Source organism: Pagrus major, chromosome 4 (genome assembly GCF_040436345.1).
Source record: "Pagrus major chromosome 4, Pma_NU_1.0".
In the NCBI taxonomy this organism is placed as follows: domain Eukaryota; kingdom Metazoa; phylum Chordata; class Actinopteri; order Spariformes; family Sparidae; genus Pagrus; species Pagrus major.
The window spans coordinates 38952230-38980114 of record NC_133218.1 but is presented as its reverse complement, the minus strand read 5'-3'; the positions used below and the strand labels follow the sequence as shown (position 1 = coordinate 38980114).

The 27885-nt window shown below is 39.6% G+C and overlaps 1 protein-coding gene across 4 annotated transcripts in view; it reads right to left on the bottom strand.

The window, feature by feature from the left end:
* Positions 1 to 12326: 12326 nt before the first annotated feature.
* kifc3 (kinesin family member C3) overlaps positions 12327 to 27885 on the bottom strand; it is a 43192-nt gene continuing 27633 nt past the window's right edge. For all 4 annotated transcript variants that reach the window (XM_073464802.1, XM_073464799.1, XM_073464803.1 and 1 more), the window contains exons 8-21: positions 27526 to 27807; positions 27214 to 27387; positions 23018 to 23165; positions 22800 to 22930; positions 21965 to 22076; positions 21445 to 21626; positions 21098 to 21202; positions 20853 to 20983; positions 19514 to 19637; positions 18717 to 18846; positions 18044 to 18273; positions 17684 to 17830; positions 17229 to 17358; positions 12327 to 13361 (exon numbers count right to left, since the gene is read on the bottom strand). In XM_073464802.1, the coding sequence (XP_073320903.1) occupies positions 13339 to 13361; positions 17229 to 17358; positions 17684 to 17830; positions 18044 to 18273; positions 18717 to 18846; positions 19514 to 19637; positions 20853 to 20983; positions 21098 to 21202; positions 21445 to 21626; positions 21965 to 22076; positions 22800 to 22930; positions 23018 to 23165; positions 27214 to 27387; positions 27526 to 27807 (2049 nt within the window). In that variant the 3' untranslated portion in view covers positions 12327 to 13338. The remainder of the gene's footprint in view (positions 13362 to 17228; positions 17359 to 17683; positions 17831 to 18043; positions 18274 to 18716; positions 18847 to 19513; positions 19638 to 20852; positions 20984 to 21097; positions 21203 to 21444; positions 21627 to 21964; positions 22077 to 22799; positions 22931 to 23017; positions 23166 to 27213; positions 27388 to 27525; positions 27808 to 27885) is intronic.

Here is a 27885-nt window from a genome sequence, read left to right as displayed (position 1 = left end):
TGCTTTTTTCCCTTTGGTTTCACTTCATAAAAAATATTTATTGAAAAATAAAATCTTCATATTTTCCCTCCGCGGTTTCTTTGGAAATTGAGGTTCAAGGACTTGAACTCACATCTCTAATCTCAACACAATTGCTTATCTCACTGAGCTACCTATGAAATTGCTTTGATATATATTGTTGTGTTTCTCATATTTCACACTTCTGTGGAGAAAACATGGAAATGAGAGCACACAGAAGCTGGTCTTGAACACACAAGTTCAAAATCTACCAAGCTGGGTGCTCACTTGTTGAGCTATGTGTTTAGACAAAACAATAGATGTTTTTTTCCCCTGATATGATTGTTTTCAGTGCTATTGAGAAGGTCAGGTAGTGGAGCACTGCAGCCCATCGTGGTCCCAATGAGTTTTACACAAACCTGAAAATGAAATAAAAAATCTATCCTGGAAAAAATGTTTGTTTTTTTCTATTGTGGAACCCAAAAAAATATCTTCATATATTTCTAAGGAAATTCTCTGGAATTCTTAGGTTTTTCAGAAATTCTTGGGAAATATTTGGAAATTTAGGAATTTTCGGAAATCTTCGGAAAACTTCGGAATTTTTCGGAAATATTCGGAAAATTTCGGAAAATTTCGGAACTTTTCGGAATTTTTCGGAAATCTTCGGAAAACTTCGGAAATCTTCGGAAAACTTCGGAAATCTTCGGAAATGCTTTTTTCCCTTTGGTTTCACTTCATAAAAAATATGTCTATTGAAAAATAAAATCTTCATATTTTCCCTCCGCGGTTTCTTTGGAAATTGAGGTTCAAGGACTTGAACTCACATCTCTAATCTCAACACAATTGCTTATCTCACTGAGCTACCTATGAAATTGCTTTGATATATATTGTTGTGTTTCTCATATTTCACACTTCTGAGGAGAAAACATGGAAATGAGAGCACACAGAAGCTGGTCTTGAACACACAAGTTCAAAATCTACCAAGCTGGGTGCTCACTTGTTGAGCTATGTGTTTAGACAAAACAATAGATGTTTTTTTTCCCTGATATGAATGTTTTCAGTGCTATTGAGAAGGTCAGGTAGTGGAGCACTGCAGCCCATCGTGGTCCGAATGAGTTTTACACAAACCTGAAAATGAAATAAAAAATCTATCCTGGAAAAAATGTTTGTTTTTTTCTATTGTGGAACCCAAAAAAATATCTTCATATATTTCTAAGGAAATTCTCTGGAATTCTTAGGTTTTTCAGAAATTCTTGGGAAATATTTGGAAATTTAGGAATTTTCGGAAATCTTCGGAAAACTTCGGAATTTTTCGGAAATCTTCGGAAAATTTCGGAATTTTTCGGAAATCTTCGGAAAATTTCGGAAAACTTCGGAAAATTTCGGAAATCTTCGGAAAACTTCGGAAATGCTTTTTTCCCTTTGGTTTCACTTCATAAAAAATATGTCTATTGAAAAATAAAATCTTCATATTTTCCCTCCGCGGTTTCTTTGGAAATTGAGGTTCAAGGACTTGAACTCACATCTCTAATCTCAACACAATTGCTTATCTCACTGAGCTACCTATGAAATTGCTTTGATATATATTGTTGTGTTTCTCATATTTCACACTTCTGAGGAGAAAACATGGAAATGAGAGCACACAGAAGCTGGTCTTGAACACACAAGTTCAAAATCTACCAAGCTGGGTGCTCACTTGTTGAGCTATGTGTTTAGACAAAACAATAGATGTTTTTTTCCCCTGATATGAATGTTTTCAGTGCTATTGAGAAGGTCAGGTAGTGGAGCACTGCAGCCCATCGTGGTCCGAATGAGTTTTACACAAACCTGAAAATGAAATAAAAAATCTATCCTGGAAAAAATGTTTGTTTTTTTCTATTGTGGAACCCAAAAAAATATCTTCATATATTTCTAAGGAAATTCTCTGGAATTCTTAGGTTTTTCAGAAATTCTTGGGAAATATTTGGAAATTTAGGAATTTTCGGAAATCTTCGGAAAACTTCGGAATTTTTCGGAAATCTTCGGAAAATTTCGGAATTTTTCGGAATTTTTCGGAAATCTTCGGAAAATTTCGGAAAACTTCGGAAAATTTCGGAAATCTTCGGAAAACTTCGGAAATGCTTTTTTCCCTTTGGTTTCACTTCATAAAAAATATGTCTATTGAAAAATAAAATCTTCATATTTTCCCTCCGCGGTTTCTTTGGAAATTGAGGTTCAAGGACTTGAACTCACATCTCTAATCTCAACACAATTGCTTATCTCACTGAGCTACCTATGAAATTGCTTTGATATATATTGTTGTGTTTCTCATATTTCACACTTCTGAGGAGAAAACATGGAAATGAGAGCACACAGAAGCTGGTCTTGAACACACAAGTTCAAAATCTACCAAGCTGGGTGCTCACTTGTTGAGCTATGTGTTTAGACAAAACAATAGATGTTTTTTTCCCCTGATATGAATGTTTTCAGTGCTATTGAGAAGGTCAGGTAGTGGAGCACTGCAGCCCATCGTGGTCCGAATGAGTTTTACACAAACCTGAAAATGAAATAAAAAATCTATCCTGGAAAAAATGTTTGTTTTTTTCTATTGTGGAACCCAAAAAAATATCTTCATATATTTCTAAGGAAATTCTCTGGAATTCTTAGGTTTTTCAGAAATTCTTGGGAAATATTTGGAAATTTAGGAATTTTCGGAAATCTTCGGAAAACTTCGGAATTTTTCGGAAATCTTCGGAAAATTTCGGAAAATTTCGGAATTTTTCGGAATTTTTCGGAAATCTTCGGAAAATTTCGGAAAACTTCGGAATTTTTCGGAAAACTTCGGAAAACTTCGGAAATCTTCGGAAAACTTCGGAAATGCTTTTTTCCCTTTGGTTTCACTTCATAAAAAATATGTCTGTATTGAAAAATAAAATTTTCATATTTTCCCTCCGCGGTTTCTTTGGAAATTGAGGTTCAAGGACTTGAACTCACATCTCTAATCTCAACACAATTGCTTATCTCACTGAGCTACCTATGAAATTGCTTTGATATATATTGTTGTGTTTCTCATATTTCACACTTCTGAGGAGAAAACATGGAAATGAGAGCACACAGAAGCTGGTCTTGAACACACAAGTTCAAAATCTACCAAGCTGGGTGCTCACTTGTTGAGCTATGTGTTTAGACAAAACAATAGATGTTTTTTTCCCCTGATATGATTGTTTTCAGTGCTATTGAGAAGGTCAGGTAGTGGAGCACTGCAGCCCATCGTGGTCCGAATGAGTTTTACACAAACCTGAAAATGAAATAAAAAATCTAACCTGGAAAAAATGTTTGTTTTTTTCTATTGTGGAACCCAAAAAAATATCTTCATATATTTCTAAGGAAATTCTCTGGAATTCTTAGGTTTTTCAGAAATACTTGGGAAATATTTGGAAATTTAGGAATTTTCGGAAATCTTCGGAAAACTTCGGAATTTTTCGGAAATCTTCGGAAAATTTCGGAAAACTTCGGAATTTTTCGGAAATATTCGGAAAACTTCGGAAAACTTCGGAAAACTTCGGATTTTTTCGGAAAACTTCGGAAAACTTCGGAAATCTTCGGAAAACTTCGGAAATCTTCGGAAATGCTTTTTTCCCTTTGGTTTCACTTCATAAAAAATATGTCTGTATTGAAAAATAAAATTTTCATATTTTCCCTCCGCGGTTTCTTTGGAAATTGAGGTTCAAGGACTTGAACTCACATCTCTAATCTCAACACAATTGCTTATCTCACTGAACTACCTATGAAATTGCTTTGATATATATTGTTGTGTTTCTCATATTTCACACTTCTGAGGAGAAAAACATGGAAATGAGAGCACACAGAAGCTGGTCTTGAACACACAAGTTCAAAATCTACCAAGCTGGGTGCTCACTTGTTGAGCTATGTGTTTAGACAAAACAATAGATGTTTTTTTCCCCTGATATGAATGTTTTCAGTGCTATTGAGAAGGTCAGGTAGTGGAGCACTGCAGCCCATCGTGGTCCCAATGAGTTTTACACAAACCTGAAAATGAAATAAAAAATCTATCCTGGAAAAAATGTTTGTTTTTTTCTATTGTGGAACCCAAAAAAATATCTTCATATATTTCTAAGGAAATTCTCTGGAATTCTTAGGTTTTTCAGAAATACTTGGGAAATATTTGGAAATTTAGGAATTTTCGGAAATCTTCGGAAAACTTCGGAATTTTTCGGAAATATTCGGAAAACTTCGGAAAACTTCGGAAAACTTCGGATTTTTTCGGAAAACTTCGGAAATCTTCGGAAAACTTCGGAAATGCTTTTTTCCCTTTGGTTTCACTTCATAAAAAATATGTCTGTATTGAAAAATAAAATTTTCATATTTTCCCTCCGCGGTTTCTTTGGAAATTGAGGTTCAAGGACTTGAACTCACATCTCTAATCTCAACACAATTGCTTATCTCACTGAGCTACCTATGAAATTGCTTTGATATATATTGTTGTGTTTCTCATATTTCACACTTCTGAGGAGAAAACATGGAAATGAGAGCACACAGAAGCTGGTCTTGAACACACAAGTTCAAAATCTACCAAGCTGGGTGCTCACTTGTTGAGCTATGTGTTTAGACAAAACAATAGATGTTTTTTTCCCCTGATATGATTGTTTTCAGTGCTATTGAGAAGGTCAGGTAGTGGAGCACTGCAGCCCATCGTGGTCCCAATGAGTTTTACACAAACCTGAAAATGAAATAAAAAATCTATCCTGGAAAAAATGTTTGTTTTTTTCTATTGTGGAACCCAAAAAAATATCTTCATATATTTCTAAGGAAATTCTCTGGAATTCTTAGGTTTTTCAGAAATTCTTGGGAAATATTTGGAAATTTAGGAATTTTCGGAAATCTTCGGAAAACTTCGGAATTTTTCGGAAATCTTCGGAAAATTTCGGAATTTTTCGGAATTTTTCGGAAATATTCGGAAAACTTCGGAAAACTTCGGATTTTTTCGGAAAACTTCGGATTTTTTCGGAAAACTTCGGAAATCTTCGGAAAACTTCGGAAATCTTCGGAAATGCTTTTTTCCCTTTGGTTTCACTTCATAAAAAATATGTCTGTATTGAAAAATAAAATTTTCATATTTTCCCTCCGCGGTTTCTTTGGAAATTGAGGTTCAAGGACTTGAACTCACATCTCTAATCTCAACACAATTGCTTATCTCACTGAACTACCTATGAAATTGCTTTGATATATATTGTTGTGTTTCTCATATTTCACACTTCTGAGGAGAAAAACATGGAAATGAGAGCACACAGAAGCTGGTCTTGAACACACAAGTTCAAAATCTACCAAGCTGGGTGCTCACTTGTTGAGCTATGTGTTTAGACAAAACAATAGATGTTTTTTTCCCCTGATATGAATGTTTTCAGTGCTATTGAGAAGGTCAGGTAGTGGAGCACTGCAGCCCATCGTGGTCCCAATGAGTTTTACACAAACCTGAAAATGAAATAAAAAATCTATCCTGGAAAAAATGTTTGTTTTTTTCTATTGTGGAACCCAAAAAAATATCTTCATATATTTCTAAGGAAATTCTCTGGAATTCTTAGGTTTTTCAGAAATACTTGGGAAATATTTGGAAATTTAGGAATTTTCGGAAATCTTCGGAAAACTTCGGAATTTTTCGGAAATATTCGGAAAACTTCGGAAAACTTCGGAAAACTTCGGATTTTTTCGGAAAACTTCGGAAATCTTCGGAAAACTTCGGAAATGCTTTTTTCCCTTTGGTTTCACTTCATAAAAAATATGTCTGTATTGAAAAATAAAATTTTCATATTTTCCCTCCGCGGTTTCTTTGGAAATTGAGGTTCAAGGACTTGAACTCACATCTCTAATCTCAACACAATTGCTTATCTCACTGAGCTACCTATGAAATTGCTTTGATATATATTGTTGTGTTTCTCATATTTCACACTTCTGAGGAGAAAACATGGAAATGAGAGCACACAGAAGCTGGTCTTGAACACACAAGTTCAAAATCTACCAAGCTGGGTGCTCACTTGTTGAGCTATGTGTTTAGACAAAACAATAGATGTTTTTTTCCCCTGATATGATTGTTTTCAGTGCTATTGAGAAGGTCAGGTAGTGGAGCACTGCAGCCCATCGTGGTCCCAATGAGTTTTACACAAACCTGAAAATGAAATAAAAAATCTATCCTGGAAAAAATGTTTGTTTTTTTCTATTGTGGAACCCAAAAAAATATCTTCATATATTTCTAAGGAAATTCTCTGGAATTCTTAGGTTTTTCAGAAATACTTGGGAAATATTTGGAAATTTAGGAATTTTCGGAAATCTTCGGAAAACTTCGGAATTTTTCGGAAATCTTCGGAAAATTTCGGAATTTTTCGGAATTTTTCGGAAATATTCGGAAAACTTCGGAAAACTTCGGATTTTTTCGGAAAACTTCGGATTTTTTCGGAAAACTTCGGAAATCTTCGGAAAACTTCGGAAATCTTCGGAAATGCTTTTTTCCCTTTGGTTTCACTTCATAAAAAATATGTCTGTATTGAAAAATAAAATTTTCATATTTTCCCTCCGCGGTTTCTTTGGAAATTGAGGTTCAAGGACTTGAACTCACATCTCTAATCTCAACACAATTGCTTATCTCACTGAACTACCTATGAAATTGCTTTGATATATATTGTTGTGTTTCTCATATTTCACACTTCTGAGGAGAAAAACATGGAAATGAGAGCACACAGAAGCTGGTCTTGAACACACAAGTTCAAAATCTACCAAGCTGGGTGCTCACTTGTTGAGCTATGTGTTTAGACAAAACAATAGATGTTTTTTTCCCCTGATATGAATGTTTTCAGTGCTATTGAGAAGGTCAGGTAGTGGAGCACTGCAGCCCATCGTGGTCCCAATGAGTTTTACACAAACCTGAAAATGAAATAAAAAATCTATCCTGGAAAAAATGTTTGTTTTTTTCTATTGTGGAACCCAAAAAAATATCTTCATATATTTCTAAGGAAATTCTCTGGAATTCTTAGGTTTTTCAGAAATACTTGGGAAATATTTGGAAATTTAGGAATTTTCGGAAATCTTCGGAAAACTTCGGAATTTTTCGGAAATCTTCGGAAAATTTCGGAATTTTTCGGAATTTTTCGGAAATATTCGGAAAACTTAGGAAAACTTCGGAAATCTTCGGAAATGCTTTTTTCCCTTTGGTTTCACTTCATAAAAAATATGTCTGTATTGAAAAATAAAATTTTCATATTTTCCCTCCGCGGTTTCTTTGGAAATTGAGGTTCAAGGACTTGAACTCACATCTCTAATCTCAACACAATTGCTTATCTCACTGAACTACCTATGAAATTGCTTTGATATATATTGTTGTGTTTCTCATATTTCACACTTCTGAGGAGAAAAACATGGAAATGAGAGCACACAGAAGCTGGTCTTGAACACACAAGTTCAAAATCTACCAAGCTGGGTGCTCACTTGTTGAGCTATGTGTTTAGACAAAACAATAGATGTTTTTTTCCCCTGATATGAATGTTTTCAGTGCTATTGAGAAGGTCAGGTAGTGGAGCACTGCAGCCCATCGTGGTCCCAATGAGTTTTACACAAACCTGAAAATGAAATAAAAAATCTATCCTGGAAAAAATGTTTGTTTTTTTCTATTGTGGAACCCAAAAAAATATCTTCATATATTTCTAAGGAAATTCTCTGGAATTCTTAGGTTTTTCAGAAATACTTGGGAAATATTTGGAAATTTAGGAATTTTCGGAAATCTTCGGAAAACTTCGGAATTTTTCGGAAATCTTCGGAAAATTTCGGAATTTTTCGGAATTTTTCGGAAATATTCGGAAAACTTAGGAAAACTTCGGAAATCTTCGGAAATGCTTTTTTCACTTTGGTTTCACTTCATAAAAAATATGTCTGTATTGAAAAATAAAATTTTCATATTTTCCCTCCGCGGTTTCTTTGGAAATTGAGGTTCAAGGACTTGAACTCACATCTCTAATCTCAACACAATTGCTTATCTCACTGAACTACCTATGAAATTGCTTTGATATATATTGTTGTGTTTCTCATATTTCACACTTCTGAGGAGAAAAACATGGAAATGAGAGCACACAGAAGCTGGTCTTGAACACACAAGTTCAAAATCTACCAAGCTGGGTGCTCACTTGTTGAGCTATGTGTTTAGACAAAACAATAGATGTTTTTTTCCCCTGATATGAATGTTTTCAGTGCTATTGAGAAGGTCAGGTAGTGGAGCACTGCAGCCCATCGTGGTCCCAATGAGTTTTACACAAACCTGAAAATGAAATAAAAAATCTATCCTGGAAAAAATGTTTGTTTTTTTCTATTGTGGAACCCAAAAAAATATCTTCATATATTTCTAAGGAAATTCTCTGGAATTCTTAGGTTTTTCAGAAATACTTGGGAAATATTTGGAAATTTAGGAATTTTCGGAAATCTTCGGAAAACTTCGGAATTTTTCGGAAATATTCGGAAAACTTCGGAAAACTTCGGAAAACTTCGGATTTTTTCGGAAAACTTCGGAAATCTTCGGAAAACTTCGGAATTTTTCGGAAAACTTCGGAAAACTTCGGAAAACTTCGGAAATCTTCGGAAATGCTTTTTTCCCTTTGGTTTCACTTCATAAAAAAATGTCTGTATTGAAAAATAAAATCTTCATATTTTCCCTCCGCGGTTTCTTTGGAAATTGAGGTTCAAGGACTTGAACTCACATCTCTAATCTCAACACAATTGCTTATCTCACTGAGCTACCTATGAAATTGCTTTGATATATATTGTTGTGTTTCTCATATTTCACACTTCTGAGGAGAAAAACATGGAAATGAGAGCACACAGAAGCTGGTCTTGAACACACAAGTTCAAAATCTACCAAGCTGGGTGCTCACTTGTTGAGCTATGTGTTTAGACAAAACAATAGATGTTTTTTTCCCCTGATATGAATGTTTTCAGTGCTATTGAGAAGGTCAGGTAGTGGAGCACTGCAGCCCATCGTGGTCCGAATGAGTTTTACACAAACCTGAAAATGAAATAAAAAATCTATCCTGGAAAAAATGTTTGTTTTTTTCTATTGTGGAACCCAAAAAAATATCTTCATATATTTCTAAGGAAATTCTCTGGAATTCTTAGGTTTTTCAGAAATTCTTGGGAAATATTTGGAAATTTAGGAATTTTCGGAAATCTTCGGAAAACTTCGGAATTTTTCGGAAAATTTCGGAAAACTTCGGAATTTTTCGGAATTTTTCGGAAATCTTCGGAAAACTTCGGAAAACTTCGGAATTTTTTCGGAAAACTTCGGAAAACTTCGGAAATCTTCGGAAATGCTTTTTTCCCTTTGGTTTCACTTCATAAAAAATATGTCTATTGAAAAATAAAATCTTCATATTTTCCCTCCGCGGTTTCTTTGGAAATTGAGGTTCAAGGACTTGAACTCACATCTCTAATCTCAACACAATTGCTTATCTCACTGAGCTACCTATGAAATTGCTTTGATATATATTGTTGTGTTTCTCATATTTCACACTTCTGAGGAGAAAACATGGAAATGAGAGCACACAGAAGCTGGTCTTGAACACACAAGTTCAAAATCTACCAAGCTGGGTTCTCACTTGTTGAGCTATGTGTTTAGACAAAACAATAGATGTTTTTTTTCCCTGATATGAATGTTTTCAGTGCTATTGAGAAGGTCAGGTAGTGGAGCACTGCAGCCCATCGTGGTCCCAATGAGTTTTACACAAACCTGAAAATGAAATAAAAAATCTATCCTGGAAAAAATGTTTGTTTTTTTCTATTGTGGAACCCAAAAAAATATCTTCATATATTTCTAAGGAAATTCTCTGGAATTCTTAGGTTTTTCAGAAATTCTTGGGAAATATTTGGAAATTTAGGAATTTTCGGAAATCTTCGGAAAATTTCGGAAAATTTCGGAATTTTTCGGAATTTTTCGGAAATCTTCGGAAAACTTCGGAAAACTTCGGAAATCTTCGGAAAACTTCGGAAAACTTCGGAAATCTTCGGAAATGCTTTTTTCCCTTTGGTTTCACTTCATAAAAAAATGTCTGTATTGAAAAATAAAATCTTCATATTTTCCCTTCGGGGTTTCTTTGGAAATTGAGGTTCAAGGACTTGAACTCACATCTCTAATCTCAACACAATTGCTTATCTCACTGAGCTACCTATGAAATTGCTTTGATATATATTGTTGTGTTTCTCATATTTCACACTTCTGAGGAGAAAACATGGAAATGAGAGCACACAGAAGCTGGTCTTGAACACACAAGTTCAAAATCTACCAAGCTGGGTGCTCACTTGTTGAGCTATGTGTTTAGACAAAACAATAGATGTTTTTTTCCCCTGATATGAATGTTTTCAGTGCTATTGAGAAGGTCAGGTAGTGGAGCACTGCAGCCCATCGTGGTCCCAATGAGTTTTACACAAACCTGAAAATGAAATAAAAAATCTATCCAGGAAAAAAATGTGATTTTCTATCCTGGAAAAACTGTATTTTTTCTATCCTGGAATTTTTTTTTTTCTTGATATGAATGTTTTCAGTGTTATTGAGAAGGTCAGGTAGTGGAGCACCACAGTCCACTGTGGTCCGAATGAGTATTACACAAACTTTAAAATAAAAAAAAACAATTCTATCCTGGAAAAAAAAAAAATTTTCTCTCATGGAATCTTTTTCTCTCTTTCTGATATGAATGTTTTCTGTCTTATTGAGAATGTCAGGTAGTGGAAGACTGCAGTCCCTTGTGGTCTGAATGAGTTTTACACAAACCTGAAAAAATATTTTTGTGTAAAACTCATTTGGACCACAGTGGGCTCCAGTCTTCCAGTACCTGACGTTCTCAATAGGACTGAAAACATTCATATCAGGAAAAAATATATAAATTTTTCATCCTGAAATTTTTTTTCTTTTGTCCTACTGAGAACGTGAGGTACTGGAGCACTTCAACCCCTTGTGGTCAGAATGAGTATTTCACAAACACATCCTGGAAAAAAAAAATTCTATCCTGACAAAAAATACTTTTTTTCTATGCTGAAAAATTGTTTTGTTTTTCTATCCTGACATGAATGTTTTTCGGATAGAAAAGGATGTGTCAGGACGTTTGTGTAATACTCATAATGGCCACAATAGGCTGTAGTGCTCCACTACCTCATGTTCTCAATAGGACTGAAAATATTCATGTTTTCTTCCAGAGGAGTTTGAATTTCTTCGTTCACAATTAAATTTTTCTCCATTTCAGACACTTTGAAAAGAAATCCCTTGAATTTTTTTTTCATGTTTTCTCAGACGGAAAGAAATCTAAGGAACTGAGAGAGATCATCCTGGAATCTTCCTTTTTAAACCAAGGAAAAATGTCTCCAGGGCATTTTTTTTGTTGTGTACAAAAATGTGAAAAAACGCTTTCCTAGGAGGAGAGTAATACTCATTCTGACCACAAGAGGCAGCAGTGCTCCACTACATTTTTTTTTCTTGTGCCAAAATTTTATTTCTGTTTCATGCTTGAAAAAAATGAGGAAAAGAAAAGAAAAACTAAGGAACAAAGAATTTTTTCCTGGCAAAACTTTTTATTCCACCAGTTCTCAAGTCATAAACTCAGGAGAGAAAACGGTACTGTAGTACTTTATTGTGATCTCCAGAGGCTTTTTAATTAAACTAAAAACTGGATTATCACAACAACAAAAAATCTGGTAAATATTGAACAGTTGACAATCATTTGAGAACATGAGGTAGTGGAGCACTGCAGCCTCTTCTGGTCAAAATGAGTATTACACAAACAAAACTACCAAAACCTTTTTTCCTACTTGGTGCAACACACAAACAAATCTCCTGATTTTTTCTCTGAAAATTTCTCCTGAAAATAAAAAAAAACAAAAACATTCCCCTTCATGAGAACTCTGCCTTGGGGAAATACATGGAAATGCATGGAAAAACTTCAGGAGAACATTTTTGAATTTAAAAAAAAAAAAAAAAAAAAATCGCAAAAAAAAGAATGAAAAAAAATGTTCCTGATATTTTTTTTTCATGCGTTTTCATGAATGGGGGAAAAAAAGAAGGAAGAGAGATTATCCTGCAAAACTTTTTTCCACTAGTTCTCAAGTTGTAAACAGTTTAGATTTGAAAATGGATAACCAGAAAAAACTTTTCTTCACTTGTCCCTCAGGGCTTCCGTAGAGTAGCTACAGGCTGGATGTGTCAGCAGGATTAATGCCCTCCGAGGTGTCGTCCTTTAATTCTTGCTAACGGACACCTCGTCAGGCACTGAAACATTTCAGCGAGTCAACATGGAGGCCAGAGTCACACGTTAGTTTCAAGTGTTTATTAAAAAGGAATACAAAAAAACAAACTGTAGAAATCTACAGCGGAGACAAAGCAAGCAGACAGGTTGATCATCAGGTCAACGACACACAGCAGCTCATTCCTGTTACTACAACTACAACTAACTACTCGCTCCACCTGCGTCAGCACCGGGTCAACAGCTACAGGTGTGTTCTGTGTGAGGTCAGAGGTCACCTGTGGTTTCCTACATTTGTTTTCTACAGAGGTGACGAGACGACAGCAGGAGCACACCGACGAGAAACGGTCGAGAAACTGAAGATCTGAGCGAGTTTTTGTTCAACGAGCTGAAGAAGCTTCTTCAAAAATCCACAGGAAGAGAAGAAAAACAACAATCATGTACACAGGAGAGGATTCCTCGTATTGCTCACGTCTTATTGGACAGCTCGGGATCAGTGGAGTACCCTGATTGGACAAAAGAGGACCGTGAGGACACAAAGACAGCCTCCGTTAGAGAACTACAGGTGAGGATTCAACACGCGACTACGTGTGAGTAATTCTCATCTCAGAATATTAAGATTAACCTCAGAAAATGTTCACGTGGCATCCTCCAGCAAAAAAAATAATAAAATCAAAATGAAACAAAAACAAGATTAAAGCATGTCAAACATAAATATATAATAACCATATTATGCATATATTATAAATCAACCACATCTGGAATTGTGGGTTAGAAAATAATCTAGAAGTTTAAAGTGCAACTTTACAAAGAAACAGAAGAAATACTGTGATTGGAGAGTCGATACTGTTTGTCACAAATGATCAGAGGTTTCAGTTCTAATGTCCATCATCACTCCAAACATTTGGCCGTGTCCTCTGCCGACACACGACAGAGATTAAAGTCTGTTTCAGTTTGAGATTAGCTCGGTAAAGTTCCCATCAGTCTCTGCTCCTTCAGCGGTGGAGGAGGTGGAGGAGGCGGAGGAGGCGGAGAGGCCTCAGGGTGCTGGCAGACACCCCACTGCTCGTCTCCGGGTCTCTCAGGCCGTCAGCTTCAGTCGTCCTGCAGAGAAAACCAGAGCGTCAGACGGCAGTCATGTGACCCGGCTCACTGTCAGACCATGTCCACACTGCTGCCAACAAACAGTAGCGCCACCATCAGGTCAAATCTGTCATCTGTCTGATAAACTAATGAGGAACCAACTCTCCAGCCTCAGCTGCACTCGTTTAGTGCTAATTAGCAACATTTAACATGCTAACACGCTCGAGTTAAACACTGAATTCAATATTTTTTATTGTTTATGTATTTTTCATAAATTCTTTTGAAAAATCTGAAGTACGGAAGTAAATAATGGACATTGAAATCTTTCTAACTGAATATTAAACATTTGAAAGAGGAGAATTCAGAGTGAAACATCACGTTGTAATAATTATTTATTCAGTTGCTTAAAGATTAAAATGTTAATGTCGATATTTGTTCCACGTGTCGTCCTCGGAGACACTGACAGTGAAGGGCGACCCGACAGGAGCAGCAGACGAGCTCGCTGTGTTTGATCCATCAGAACGTGGCTCAGAAAGAACGGAAGGAAAAACTATCTATAAAAAACTCTCAGGTCCCTTCAGGGGCGCCGTAGTTTGACTTGAGGATGATCTAAGTAAAAGTGCCAAATAAATTTAGGGGAAAAATATCAGGAGAATTTTTTTGTCATGTGTGAAACTGGGTGCAAAGATTTTTGGCAGGAGGACACTTTTTTTCAAAAGCTAATTTTTCTAAATGTTTTTGTAAAACTAACTTTGACCTCAGTTACACACATGAAGAAAAAATGTTTTTTCTTTTTCTTCTCCTGAAATTTTTCCACGTTTTCAAAGATTAAATTTTTTTTTGGGAACTTTGAAATATTATCCAGACAACTTTTTTTCCCCTCCAGATCACCAGAAAAAAAAAAAACCTCACTTGCTTTTAGAAGCCCGGAGGAGGAAGTGAAGAATTTATTTTAAACTGATTTCCGGTGTTTCCTGTGTTTTTTTTTTCATTTGTGAAAAAAATTGTTTGGGCAGGAAAATATATTTTTGTAATTCTCATTTTGACCACAAGAGGCTGGTCAAAATGAGTATTAATGAAAAACAAAAACAAAAGCAAAAACACTTCACAGATGAAAAAAAAAAGAATTTAGAAAGATCATTCTTGCAAAAGAAATTCTCACCGAGTCTCAAGTCATAAACAAGAGAAGAATTTAGATCAACAGAAAAAAAGATTTATGTCTTCGCTGCCCGTCAGCGTCTGTAAAGTGAGGACAGGTTTGTTTCTGCTGATGCGTTTTCTATCTCATCTGAAATGTTTCCTCTCAGTTTAACTCGTGAAAAAAGGTTTTGTCAAAATCTGTGTAAGTTCCCCCAAAATCTTTCATCTGTGCAAAAAATGTTTCAAGAACTTATTTTCACAGTTGTGAAACAGATCAAATGTTTTCAAAGACGATTTGTTTTTTCTTTTAATGTGAAAAAAAAGTTTTGGCAGGAGAAAAATAAATGAGCCTTAAAAACCAAATACTTTCTCCTCCTGCTTCGTCCCACTCAGCAAACAAATTAAACTAAAACAGTTTCACACAGAATATAATTAACTTTGAAATATTATCCTGGCAAAACTTTTTTTCCCACCAGTTCTCAAGTCATTAACTCAGAGAGAGGAATCAGTTTAGATCAGACAGAAAATGGATCACCAGAATAAAAAACAGAACCTCACTTGGCCCTTCAGGGCTTCTGTAGATTCACAACTAAGATCTGTCATTTTGAGGAGGGGGCGTGGGACCCGAATCATTTGGACTTTTTCTGTGTAACTTTTTGTTATTCTGACGTCACTGACGCGTCGGGACGGGGACGAAATCATAACACACCTCGTCAGTTGCTACGACTGTTGCTATGGTGACCTGCAGTAGAAACTGATTTAGAGTTAAACTGTTGGAGTCATGTGACACGAGTCAAACACACAGCAGCCGTGTTTTCACATTCGTCAGTGTGGACATGGAGGTACAATTCCCACAATCCTCAGCTCAACAGCAGGACGCCAGGCGGGGAGGGGGAGGGGGAGGGGGAGGGGGAGGGGGAGGGGGAGGGGCATGATTCATCCAGACGCCAACACACTCACAACACCCTGAAGTCACAAAGAAGAGATTCATGATTAAAAAAACTACAGCTGTTTTAAATCAGTGTCATCTGTGTGTCCAGGACAGAGTTAGCCTAGCTTAGCATAAAGACTGCAATCAGGGGGAAACTGCTAGCCGAGCTCCATCAGATGATACAAATATCTGTATTCTGAGTCTGATTCACACGTCGTGTTTACTGAGCAGGCGCAGAGTCACAGACGTGGAGACTTTGTGGTTTTAACTCACAACATGTTGGTCAGACCTGGACCTTTTCTGTGTCAAAGGAGCTAAGCTAGCAGTCTTCATGCTAAGCTAAGCTAACAGACCCTGGACTGATCAAAGATGAAACACGTGACCGCTCCTGAAATGTCGGACTGTCCCTTAAACTGAAACGTGAACTTTCTTTGTGACTTGAACTCGTTTCTTCACAGAAGTCGAGCTCTGATAAGAAACAAGACTTCAGCACTCGAACAGGCGACACAAACAGCACGACCCGCTGTGGGCCCAGCGGGCTCAGCGGGCCCGGCGGGCTCAGTGGGCTCAGTGGGCCCTGCTCACGGCCCTGCAGGCGCACACAGAGAAGCTGGTGGAGCTCTGTGGGGGTTAGAGGTGGGGAGTGTTAGACAGATGGAGGGAGGGGGAGGCACCATGCCATGCTGAGCGCTTCCATGCCAAGCTATCCACCAATCAGCATACACCCCCACCTACCTGCCCACCGTCCCCCACCAATGGGCTGGCTCTGTCTACCTGTCTGTCTGTGAACCAACCAATCAGACCACAGAATGAGGACACAGAAGAAGAAGAGGGACAGACTGACAGCGGCTGATGATCCTCCTTCATCATCACGGTCACCAGCTCTTCATTTTAATTTCATTCACCTGCTTTAATCTCAGTTTCTGCTCTCCTACATTTCCCATAACGCCTTCAGTCAGCCTCATTAATAAAGTTACTGGTAACATCTCAGTAAAAACATTCAGAGCAGATTAATTGATTAACTTCATAAACTAATCTCAAATTAATCTGCTGTCAGTGAAACTATAAACCTGCTGCAGACGTTGATTAAAAAGTGTCAGCAGAACGTGTGACACAGCGATGATGTGACCAGAAGAAGAGGCGACTGTTTAAAGGAACATTAGACTGAATCTATAAAGACGAACAGTAAACATGGAGGACGAGACGAGTTTGGATCAGAAACAAATGAAAAGACGCAGAACTGACTGAAACAAACAAATATCTCTGCAGCTGAGGTCAACAAACACACTACTGACTGTGTGTGTGTGTGTGTGTGTCATATACCTCATATATGATAAATATATTATAATTAATAAAAGTAAAAATAAAATTACTGCGTCTGGGTTTTATGCCTCTGTTCCTGAGCGGTGGTGTTGAATAAATGATGATGTCACAGCGAAGTTGACCTTTGACCTTTGGGAAATAAAATGTTTTACTTCATCATTTTATCCATTGAGACATTTGTGTAAAATGTTTTGTAATTTTTGTACAAATTCTTGAGTTATGGCCAAAAACATTATGTGTGAGGTCACAGTGACGTCTGACCACCAAAATCTAATCAGTTCATCTTTGAGTCGTGGAGGACGTCTCCTCAGTGTTCCTGAGATCTCAACCTTCACAAGAACAGGATGGACAACCTGGAAACAAAATGTCCTCCGACCACGACGCCGGCGCAGAGGCATAAAGCTCAGAGGTGAAAACAAAAAACCTCTGTTTGTATTTATACTGCAGTTATATTGATACCTGTGCATGTATTTATACTGCAGGTGTGTCTTTACCTGTGGACAGTTGGGACTGGGACCTCCTGCGGGAGCTGCTGGGAGTTCTGGAGGCCGAGGAGAGGGTGGAGCCGGCGCTGCTGGCCCGAGAGATGGGGAGGGGGACGGGGGTCACCGGGGGGGAGTCCAGCTGAGGAGAGGTCAGAGGGCGACATGTTGACATCTAAATGATTTCTCCTTATACTTTAATGACTTACACACACATTACTTGTCATTTCTTATTATTATTGTAGAAAATATTACAAATAATGTTTTTGTATTTTAATTCATATCATTAATAAATTCACTGTGTATAATTAAAACACATTTTTTTAAACATCGGTGCCAAAAAAGATTTATGAGTTTCACCAAAAACATGTCAGTGAATCAGCTGACAGAAATAAATAAAAACAACAGACACAAAACAGGAAGTATGTGATGGACGCTGTGTGTGTGTGTGTGTGTGTGTGTGTTACCTCGACGCTGTCGTGAGTCGGCGAGGATGAGGTGGACGAGTTCTCGTGTCTCCTGGAGGACGAGGAGCTCAGCTCGACGCTGCGAACTCGCTGAGCGAACTTCAGCGAACACACCGACTCGCTCATGTTACTGGGCAGAGGAGACACCTGAAGACGAGACAGAGGGGACAAATTAAAGACAGGAAGTGTCTCACTCCAACACCAACAGCATGATTTTATCTTCCTGTCTCCTGTTTCACTACAACACCAGATGGATTTCCTTTCAGGTTAGAAAATCAGCCTGAAAGCTTGAATGATGAAAACACTCATCATAAAGAGCCATCACAGATGTGAACCAATCAGAGGCAGCCGTCTGTTTACCTGCACCATCATGAGGGTCTTGCTGTCTCCGCTCAGAGAGTCCTGCAGCAGGTAGGTGAGGCGCGAGTTTCTGAACGGGACGTGGGAGTGTTTGCTCCGCAGCGCGTTGATGACATCACCGAGCGCCGACAGTGATTTGTTGATGCACTGAGCTTCTCTGAGGCGACTGCCCTCCGCCCCCGACTTAGCGATCCTCTCCGAGCCCGCCAGGTCCACCAGGTTCAGCTTACCTGCAGCCAGAACAGATGGAGACACACCTGAATATACTGATATCACAGCTTCTGGACAGGAAGCAGCGCCGAGATATTTAATGATAAACAATAAAATCCAGCAGAGTTTTAATCTACACTTTTTTGCAGATGATACGATCTTATATGTTAAAAGCTCCTCTTCAACTCACAAGCTGCTCTGTGATGCTGCTGTCAGCTAAAGGCTAACATTAGCGCGCTGACATACTGATGTTTAGCAGGTATGTTAACCATGTTCACTGTCTTACTTTAGCATGTTAGCATGCTAACATTAGCTAATCATCAGTCAACAGAGTCCAGCTGAGGCTGATGTAAATGTTTTCAGTTCTGCAGGTATTTGGTCATAAATTAAAGTATTGGACACATAAATTAATTAAATAATTAACAAGGTGTGTGTGTGTGTGTGTGTGTGTGTGTGTGTGTACCTTGTGTGCGGTTCCCAGTAGCAGAGTTGAATCCGGACACGGTGATGATGAGCAGAGCGTGTGAACGAGAGCTGTGTTCGTTCAGGTTGGTGCAGGCCGTCGCTCTGTTCATGTGACCCAACTCGAACACCTGAGGACAGGTCCACACACACACACACACACACACACACACACACACACACACACACACACACACACACACACACACACACACTTAATACAAAGGCATTTCCTCACTCTTCTATTAGATTTTTTTTTTTTTTATATCGCTCTATATTACTCATTTTATACTTATATGTAGCTCCTTTTACTATAATGTTGTTTAACATTTAAACTGATTTTAAATCGTTTAATCGTTGTTTGTTTGTGTATCGTTGTCTCATGTTATTTGGTGCTGTAAAACACTTTGTAACTGTATTTTGAAAAAAAAAAATTCATCTGCAATTATATTGTTTTGATTAATCAACTTATCATTTGTCTATAAAATGTAAATAGTATAAAAATTTCCTAATTTTTAAATCTTCAAACGTCTTGTTTTTGACCAAAACTCAGAGATTCAACTTAATACCAATAATAAAATGTTGGGACGCTGAGGTTCTTCTCACTTTGTGTGTTTCAGACACAAAGTGAGTTTATATTTACAAAAATAATCAAATCAAACAGTTTAAACATTAAATGTCTTTTTGCTGTATTCAACTGAATTTATGTCAAAAAGAATTTCCAAATCACATTTTGGTTTTATTTCGGTCTCATTTGCGTTTTACTCTGAAAGGACCAGCGCAGCAGGAAGTCCTCACCTTGTTGATGTCCTCGGGGCTCTGGACGTTGAACTCTGTCAGTCCGGGGACGTAAAGCTGTCCGCTGCCGTCAGGGTTCATCTTGATGTCCAGCTTGTCGGTGGGATTCTCCCCCAGCAGGTTCCTGATCAACAACAGAGACGTTTACTGCCTGCAGGCTCCGACTCAGGGCTCAACAACACACACAGTAAACTCCTCCCCAAACAGTGACTGTCCAGTCACAGCCAAGGACATTTACACACAAACACACACATTATTTATGGTCTTCATGTGAAACTTTGAGATTTTTAATCGGCTTTAAATATCGTTAGCTCAACATGTTTCCAGCGACAGATTAAAATCCATCTTCTGTTTTAAAACTTGTTTCTGTTTTAAACTGAGCTGCTGATAATCTGAGAGTTTAATCTGACTCAAGTTCTCAGAGTTCTGCTTCTTTCTGCCAAAACCGTCCAGATGTTGAGCGCTCAAACAGATGTGCTGTTACACAACAGCTGGACAGATAAACAGATGACTTTTAATATGATCCACTTTTATATAACTGCTCTCAAACTGCAGGAGATCAGAAGCAGTTTGTAGTTTCTGACCGACATCATCAGGCTGCAGCGTTCATCACACGCCAGACAACAAGAAGACAGAATAAATATTCATCACAAGAAGAGAAAAACTGTGAAACTGAGTTCGTCCTGATAAAAAGTCCCAGAGTTTGTATGGTGGCCTTCCAGGGACATTTCAGGCTCAGCTCTACTCTGTTTTTAGGCTCAGTTTTAAGTTTAATGGAAACGCCGTCAGACAAACTTTCTTATGTTTTAGATGTTAACAGTCTCCACAGATTTATCATCACACTACATTACCCACAATGCACCTCTCCTCTGTTACCTTAGTAGCAGCAGAGATGAGGAGCAGCTACAGACGTCTGTTCAGCTCCACTACAACACATTTATTCTGGCAGCAGACGCAGCAGGACCCAGAACACCTGGACTGTTTTCTGTTTGTTTGTTTGGGTAATTTCACACCAACTCACCCAGAATTCAGAACTTCTTCCAGTTCAGGTCGTGACTTTTCTTTAAAAGATTAACGTAAAATATTCTGTAACATTCATGGGAAGTAGTTAATGGTTTTTATCTTTGTGTGATACCTACAACAAAACTGCATCTTCGCTGAAGCTCTTTTCTACATTAATGTCGGCACATTTCCCTCAAACTCAGCCTGAGTCTGTGCTTCTGTAAACTTTGAGATCTTCACGTCATTTTAAGTGAAGTTCTGTGGGTTTGTTCTGACAGATTTATTATAATAATGTGAAGTATCCGACCGGCTGAGATCAGCTCGGGTCGTTTCTCACCGCAGCGTCTCGTTGTAGATCTCCACCATGCTGACGGTGATGGTGTAGTCCCAGTCTGGAGCTTTCTCCGTCACCTCGGAGAACAGCAGGCGGAGCGCTCGCTGGTTGATGCCGGGGTCGTCCACCACGCCCTGAACACACACACACACACACACACACACACACACACACACACACAGATGTGTAATAAAGGACTGTTGGGTGGACAGCAGACAGTGAACACAACACCAGAACACAGATCCCACCTCCATGGTGTAAGTCTTTCCGGAGCCGGTCTGTCCGTAGGCGAAGATGCAGACGTTAAAGCCGTCGATACAGGAAGTGACCAGAGACTGGACCTCCTGGAACACCTGATGGACCAATCAGAGAGAAGAGAGTCAGAATGTATCACTGTCAGAATCTATATATATAAAAACATATATGAATAAACTATGTCTCATTATCATTAAACAATTAATATTAAAACTGTAAAAATAGATAGCCACAGGGACGACTCGAGGCAACGAGCACCAGCCAATCACAGCACAGCAGGGCGGGCCGTGTTTGTGTTGTCATGTCAACACTTCCTGTCGCGCTGTGAGGAGCCACCCACCTCCTCCTGTGTGGCCTGAGGAGAGAAGACTTTGTCCAGCTCAAAGGTCATGATTTTGCCCTTGTTGGAGAGGTAGAGGATGGCGTCATCTTCCGAGTCGAAGCTCAGCATAGTTTTGGCGTCGGCGGAGTCCTGCTCCTCCTGACTGACCGGCCGGACGCGGCAGAAAACACGGATGTTACCTTGGAAACAGACAGCGGGAACACGGGAGTACTTTAGTTCACATGTGACGTGTCCTCTGAATGTACTCTGAGACTTCTGTTTTTCTACAGTTCAAACATGTTTCAGGCTGATTCAAGCGTTTCTCCATCACACTCATATTTCTGGTGTTGTGGAGAAACAGCTTGTTTTCTTTCATGGAGGAGAAAACACAGTAACATTTTATTTTATGGGTCTGAAACATCCTCAGATTGTTTCCTGGCTCCTGTCCTGCAAACTTCATCCAAACTTTAATGTGAAGTGAACAAGTTCAAGCAGAAACACAGATCAGCTGATGTGTGAATGTAAACAGACGTCGGACCTTTGAGTCGCACCAGCTCGTTGTGACATTTCTTCCTCAGGTTCATCTCTCTCTTGTATTTACGCAGCAGCTCCTGATTGGCGCTGCTCACCTCGCTGATCACCTGACAGATCTGACACACACACACACACACACACACACACACACACACACAGAAGTTATTAATAAGTCAGAGCTCAAACTGAATGAAAACATGAACAAACATCTCACATGTAAAATTCTTTACTTTATCCTATTTAATTTTTCTCCGACCTCGCGCTGCTACTTCTTGTCATTATTTGCACACCGTTCGTTCCGTTCTGCTGCTGTACAGAATTTAATTTCTCCTACAGGGATCAATGAATCTACATCTGATCCATGTTCGTTGTTTATTTTCATTATTCATCAGAAATCTGTTCAGCAGATCCTGTAGAAGCTTCAATTAACTTCACTTTAATGCACCTCCATCAAATCCTCACATCGAATCTCAAGTGTTGTAATAATTTAATATTATTGACATGACAACAACAGCAGGTGACAAAGAAAATAACTTCTTTGTCCTTTTTTGTTGAAACCCTTTCATGTGTTCTTCCTGTCAAACTCAAAGTCACGTGAGCTTCAACCAACCGACTTCAATCAACAACACGACGTCATCCACCGTCAATCATCTTTATCTTTAAGTAGTGAGCGAGTGTCAGAGCGGCGCCGCTAGTGACCTCACTGATGATAATAATAATGATAATAATGATCTGGATCATATCTTAAGAAGACTGTGTTTTGCGGCTGCTCCCTGAGGCCTCGCTGAGTTTCACGTGTTACTAAAGTGACCCGGGCTCCCGCTCCTGAGCTCACTGACCTCCTGTTTGGCCTCTGTGATCGCTTTGTCCAGCATGAAGGGGAAGTCCTGCACCTGCCTCTTCAGACAGTTGTAGTCGCAGGTGAGCGTCCTGAGCGCCGGCTGCAGGCTCAGCAGGTTCATACGCACTCCTGAAACACAACAACACACACACTGTGAACACACTGAGTCCAGACACACATCATCACACACCACACAAACAGGAAACAGCGTCTGACCCGCCAGGTTCTCGTGGACGGCCTTCATCTCGCTCTCGGCTCTGATGAACGCTTCCTCGATGACCCGGTTCTTCTCCTCCTCCAGGTTCTGCATCTCAGCCTCCAGCTGACCCTGAGCTCGCTCCATCTCGCCTTCATACACCAGGATCTGGAGGACGAGGAGGACAAGATCAGAGACCACACACACACACACACACACACACACAGACACACACAGACACACACACACACACACACACACACACACACACACACACACACACACACACACACACACACACACACACACACAATCAGATGTGTTTTTCTGCTTATTGTGTGAAATTTGGCTTTTTTCCCCGTTATTTTTTTTAATCATCTGATTTTATCTCATCTTATCTTATGTTTGCAAATTAAATTAAAAATAAATAAAATAAAAACCTTTACTGTCCATAGTTCAACCATGTGATGTCACAAAACAAAAATCAAACGTACAACAAGTATTACAGTTTAATAAAGATCATCAGACCATCGATATCTGCTTGCGTCTAATTTATGATTAAATAATTACTTGAAAATGTGCAGACACACATCAGGAGACAAAGTCCATGAAGTCTTTTAAATATTAAGAGTTTCTCAAGTCACCAAACTCTCATCAGCCCAGAAATTAGACAGATGTCAGGTTGATAATTAGATGTGTGTTTTACAGTCGGTGAGGGAGCTGCAAATTAAAATAAATACACATAATATTGTATTAAACACATTAATAAATCTCAGCCGATAGAACGTCACTTTACCTTCACATGATTAATACATGAAGAGATCAAAACAATCTTTAATGCAACTTTGTTAATTCATCATCTCTCATCCAGACACATAATTAACAACATAAATTATCTTCACGTCTTTGGACTCTAGTTTTCTGAACAGTCTAAACTAAAAACATCGACACATCAGCAACACAAACAGCAGAAACTACAATGAGGCAGCTGGTTTCACTGGAGGACACACAGGTGGATCTGATCACAGGTGTACAAGGTTCAGGGGGCGGGGCCTGAGACACAGGAAGGCTACGTTCACACTGCAGGTTAAAGTGACGTTTGTGTTCATTTCAGCGGATCAGCTTCATCTGTGTCCAGAACATGGACAGGTCCAGGAAGTGTTAGCCTAGCTTAGCATAAAGACTGGAAGCAGGGGGAAGCGGTTAGCTTAGCTCCATAAAGAACCAACCTGTCTGCTGAACAGGTGCGCTGTGGTTTTAGCAGTTAGCGTTTGAGTCACACTGAAGTTTAAATGCTTGATTGTAGCTGTTTAATTTATTTATTGTAAATAATACTTAAATGGCGGGAGGTTTGTAAAGGCAGCTTGATGTTGTCTGGTGTGTTTGAGGGAAACAGAGTAGCTAGCTTGTTTGCTAACAAGCAATCATGCAGGTTAGCAGGACAAAAGTAGCTTATTTAGGCTGTTTAAATGGCAGCGGTGGTGACTGCACAGCTAACTGAAGCTAACAACAACATACAACATGTAAATTAGACTGACTAGCAGCTAGGCTAACAGTTCCCCTCTTCTTCCCGTCTTTGTGCTAAGCTAGGCTAATAGCACATCGTGGCCACGTTGATGACATAAAATGTGACGTCAGCAGTGAATCAGCTGTACCTGCTGGCTGCAGTGTGGAGGAGAGCACAGGGAGCACTGGGACAGATTTACTGGGTTCATTAACAGTAACTGGAGTCTGACAGGCTGCAAAGCTCCCAGCAAGACCAGTTAAACCAGTTAAACCACATTCTGACCTTTTCAGTGATAAACTAATTTCATTTTTTCACAAGAAACAATTCAGAGAAAGAAATCTTGTAATTATTTCATCTCACTTTCAAACTAATTCACAGATTCACTCCTCATCTTTCCAAATGTCTCTTCATCAGAAGTACTCGTAGTTTATTGTTCTATATATAATTACTTAATTATATTAATGTATTTCATTCAGCTTTTTTCACTCTTGCTTCAGGATTATTTAAAGTAGATTTTCTTACTAAACTCTCTCTGAACTCTTCTCACTGTCTGAACATCGCGGTCCAGACGAGAGACGATCTGAGTAATTGTATTTTATGAGCTGCGTCTCTCCTTTAATGTGCTTCTTGTTTTCATCTGGAGGTTTTTTAGACAGTTGCCTGCAGACGCTACTCAGGGATGAAAAACGGTCTATATCTATATTTCAATTTTAAAATATAATAAGTTAAATGTCAGGAGGCAGCTGTGTCTTAAAGACGCTGTAATAAAATGATAATAAATAGATTTATTTATTTATATTATAGAATTATTTTAACTGTAATTTGTTGAGTGCTCAATTAATCTTAATCAATAATATTTTGTTTGATATTAAAATTATTTTACTGTATCTTTATTCTCATTATATCAGAACTACATGCGTCCGATCACTGAAGGCCTCTACATGATCAGCTGGTTGTGAACGAGCTGGGTCTCTGTGGTTCTGGAGCTTTGCAGCCTGGACTCTCAGTCAGCACAGAGCCTCGCTCTCGCCGTGACCTCTGATGTCACAAGGGAAGGGAGGGGGCGGGGCCAACCTTGGACAACCTGCGAACCACCTCGCTGTTGCCCCGGCCGACGGTCTTGGAGAGGAAGCCGCACAGACGGCTTTGATCGGTGACCAGCTGCAGCCGAACGCATGCAGAGAGAAGAAGAAGAACTGCAGAGGTGAGGAGGTTAAAGTGACCCGAAGGATGACATCATCACATCATCAGCTGCACCGCTGCTCAGTCACACCTGATGACATCATCACATCACCAGCTGCTCAGTCACACCTGATGACATCATCACCTGCACAGCTGCTAAGTCACACCTGATGACATCATCAGCTGCACAGCTGCTCAGTCACACCTGATGACATCATCAGCTGCACAGCTGCTCAGTCACACCTGATGACATCATCAGCTGCACAGCTGCTCAGTCACACCTGATGACATCATCAGCTGCACCGCTGCTCAGTCACACCTGATGACATCATCAGCTGCACAGCTGCTCAGTCACACCTGATGACATCATCAGCTGCACCGCTGCTCAGTCACACCTGATGACATCATCAGCTACACCGCTGCTCAGTCACACCTGATGACATCATCAGCTGCACAGCTGCTCAGTCACACCTTCCAAAAAAACATATTTTATTTCCTTGAATCCATCAAAATGTTTGTGTCTGACAAAGTAAACACAGGACGCAGACGCCGTTATGGCTGCAGAGGGACCCAAACCCAGTTCAGCTTCAACACCGAGCAGAAAAATGACAGAATTTTCCTTTAATTCAGGTTTTTACGACATCATAAGCTTCCTCACTTTCAACCACAAGAGATCACCATGGTAACCAGAGTAGATCACCATGGTAACCTGCTCAGGATTAGGTTAACTTCAACTTCATTTAATCAAAACCTGCCAACAGTCCGACCACCGACCAATCAGATCACTGAAAAAAAATGAAGTCGTCATTTGTTTGTTTATCAAAAAGATCCAAAGATTGAAAATCGATAGCAACATTTTAATAGATGGACCATGATAATCTGTAACGTTGATTTAAAACCCGGTTTTTAACAAACAGCGAAGTCGTTCGCTGACCCGCATCATTAACAGACAGAAAGGAGGTTAAAGCAGCTGATTAACTGTTAATTAGTGTGTTAATGAGACAGGCTGCAGTCACACAGGCTGTCTGACAACAACTGACCCAACTATAAAAATATCCTGATTAAGACTTCAGGGACAGAAAGAGAAATAAAACAGCTGACATACAGAATACAGACGTTAGTGAGGCAGTGAAGTGAAATGAGGGCTTAATGGAGCATGATGGGAAATCAGGGTCCAGGTCAGACACGGCTCCGTCAAAAATAGACTTTCCAACAACTCTGACACATTTAGAGTGTTTTTTTTGTCTACTGGTGGAGTTACAGGCTAACAGCTCCCCTCTGCTGCCAGTCTTTGTGCTAAGCTAGGCTAAACTGCACTGAACACACGAAACTGACACCAGTCTGAAACGTCCGACTCTGGAGACACCGAGAACAAGAAACAGACAGGTGTGAAACAGACAGGTGTGAAACAGACAGACGTTCAGGTGTGAAACAGACAGGTGTGAAACAGACAGGTGTGAAACAGACAGACGGACAGGTGTGAAACAGACAGGTGAGCTGCAGCAGAGTGAGTTCCTGTGATGTTACCTGCGTCCTGAGCTGAGCGCAGGTCCTCTGCGACTCGTGCAGCTGCGTCTCGAGCTCCCTCAGCAGCTGCCTCTGGACAGACAGCTGCTCCTGCAGGCCGGCGTTCTTCGTCTGCAGCTCAGCCAGAGCTTTCTGAGAGTCGGCCGACTCCACCTCCACCGTGTGGGTCACGTACTGAAGGACGAGACACAGTTCAACATTAATGTCAGCTGACATTTCTTCTGCCGTCTTGATCCCTGTTAGACTCTTCACACTGAGCCTCACTGTCACCTGTCATGTAGGGACTACACCGTCTGACCAGCGCCTCCTCACCTTGACTCTGGGGGGCGTTGCAGCCTGCCTGGCGAGCTCGTCCTCACACTCCTGCAGACGGAGGCTGAGCTTCTGCTCCGTCTCCCCCTGCCTCCGCCTGGTCTCCTCCATCTGCCTCCGGCCGTCGTCCAGCTGTCGGGTGGACTCGTCCAGCTGCAGGCGGAGGTTCTCCACTCTGGAGCTTTTCTCCAGCAGCTCTCGCTCCAGCTCAGCCAGCCTCCGCTCCCTCTGCCGGGCCTGGTTCTCCCAGCGAGACACCTCCCTCCGCAGGGACTCGGCATCCTGCAGCACACACAGGGTTTATATGAGGACGTGTGTGTGTATACCTGTCTATACCTGTGTATACCTGTATATGTGTAT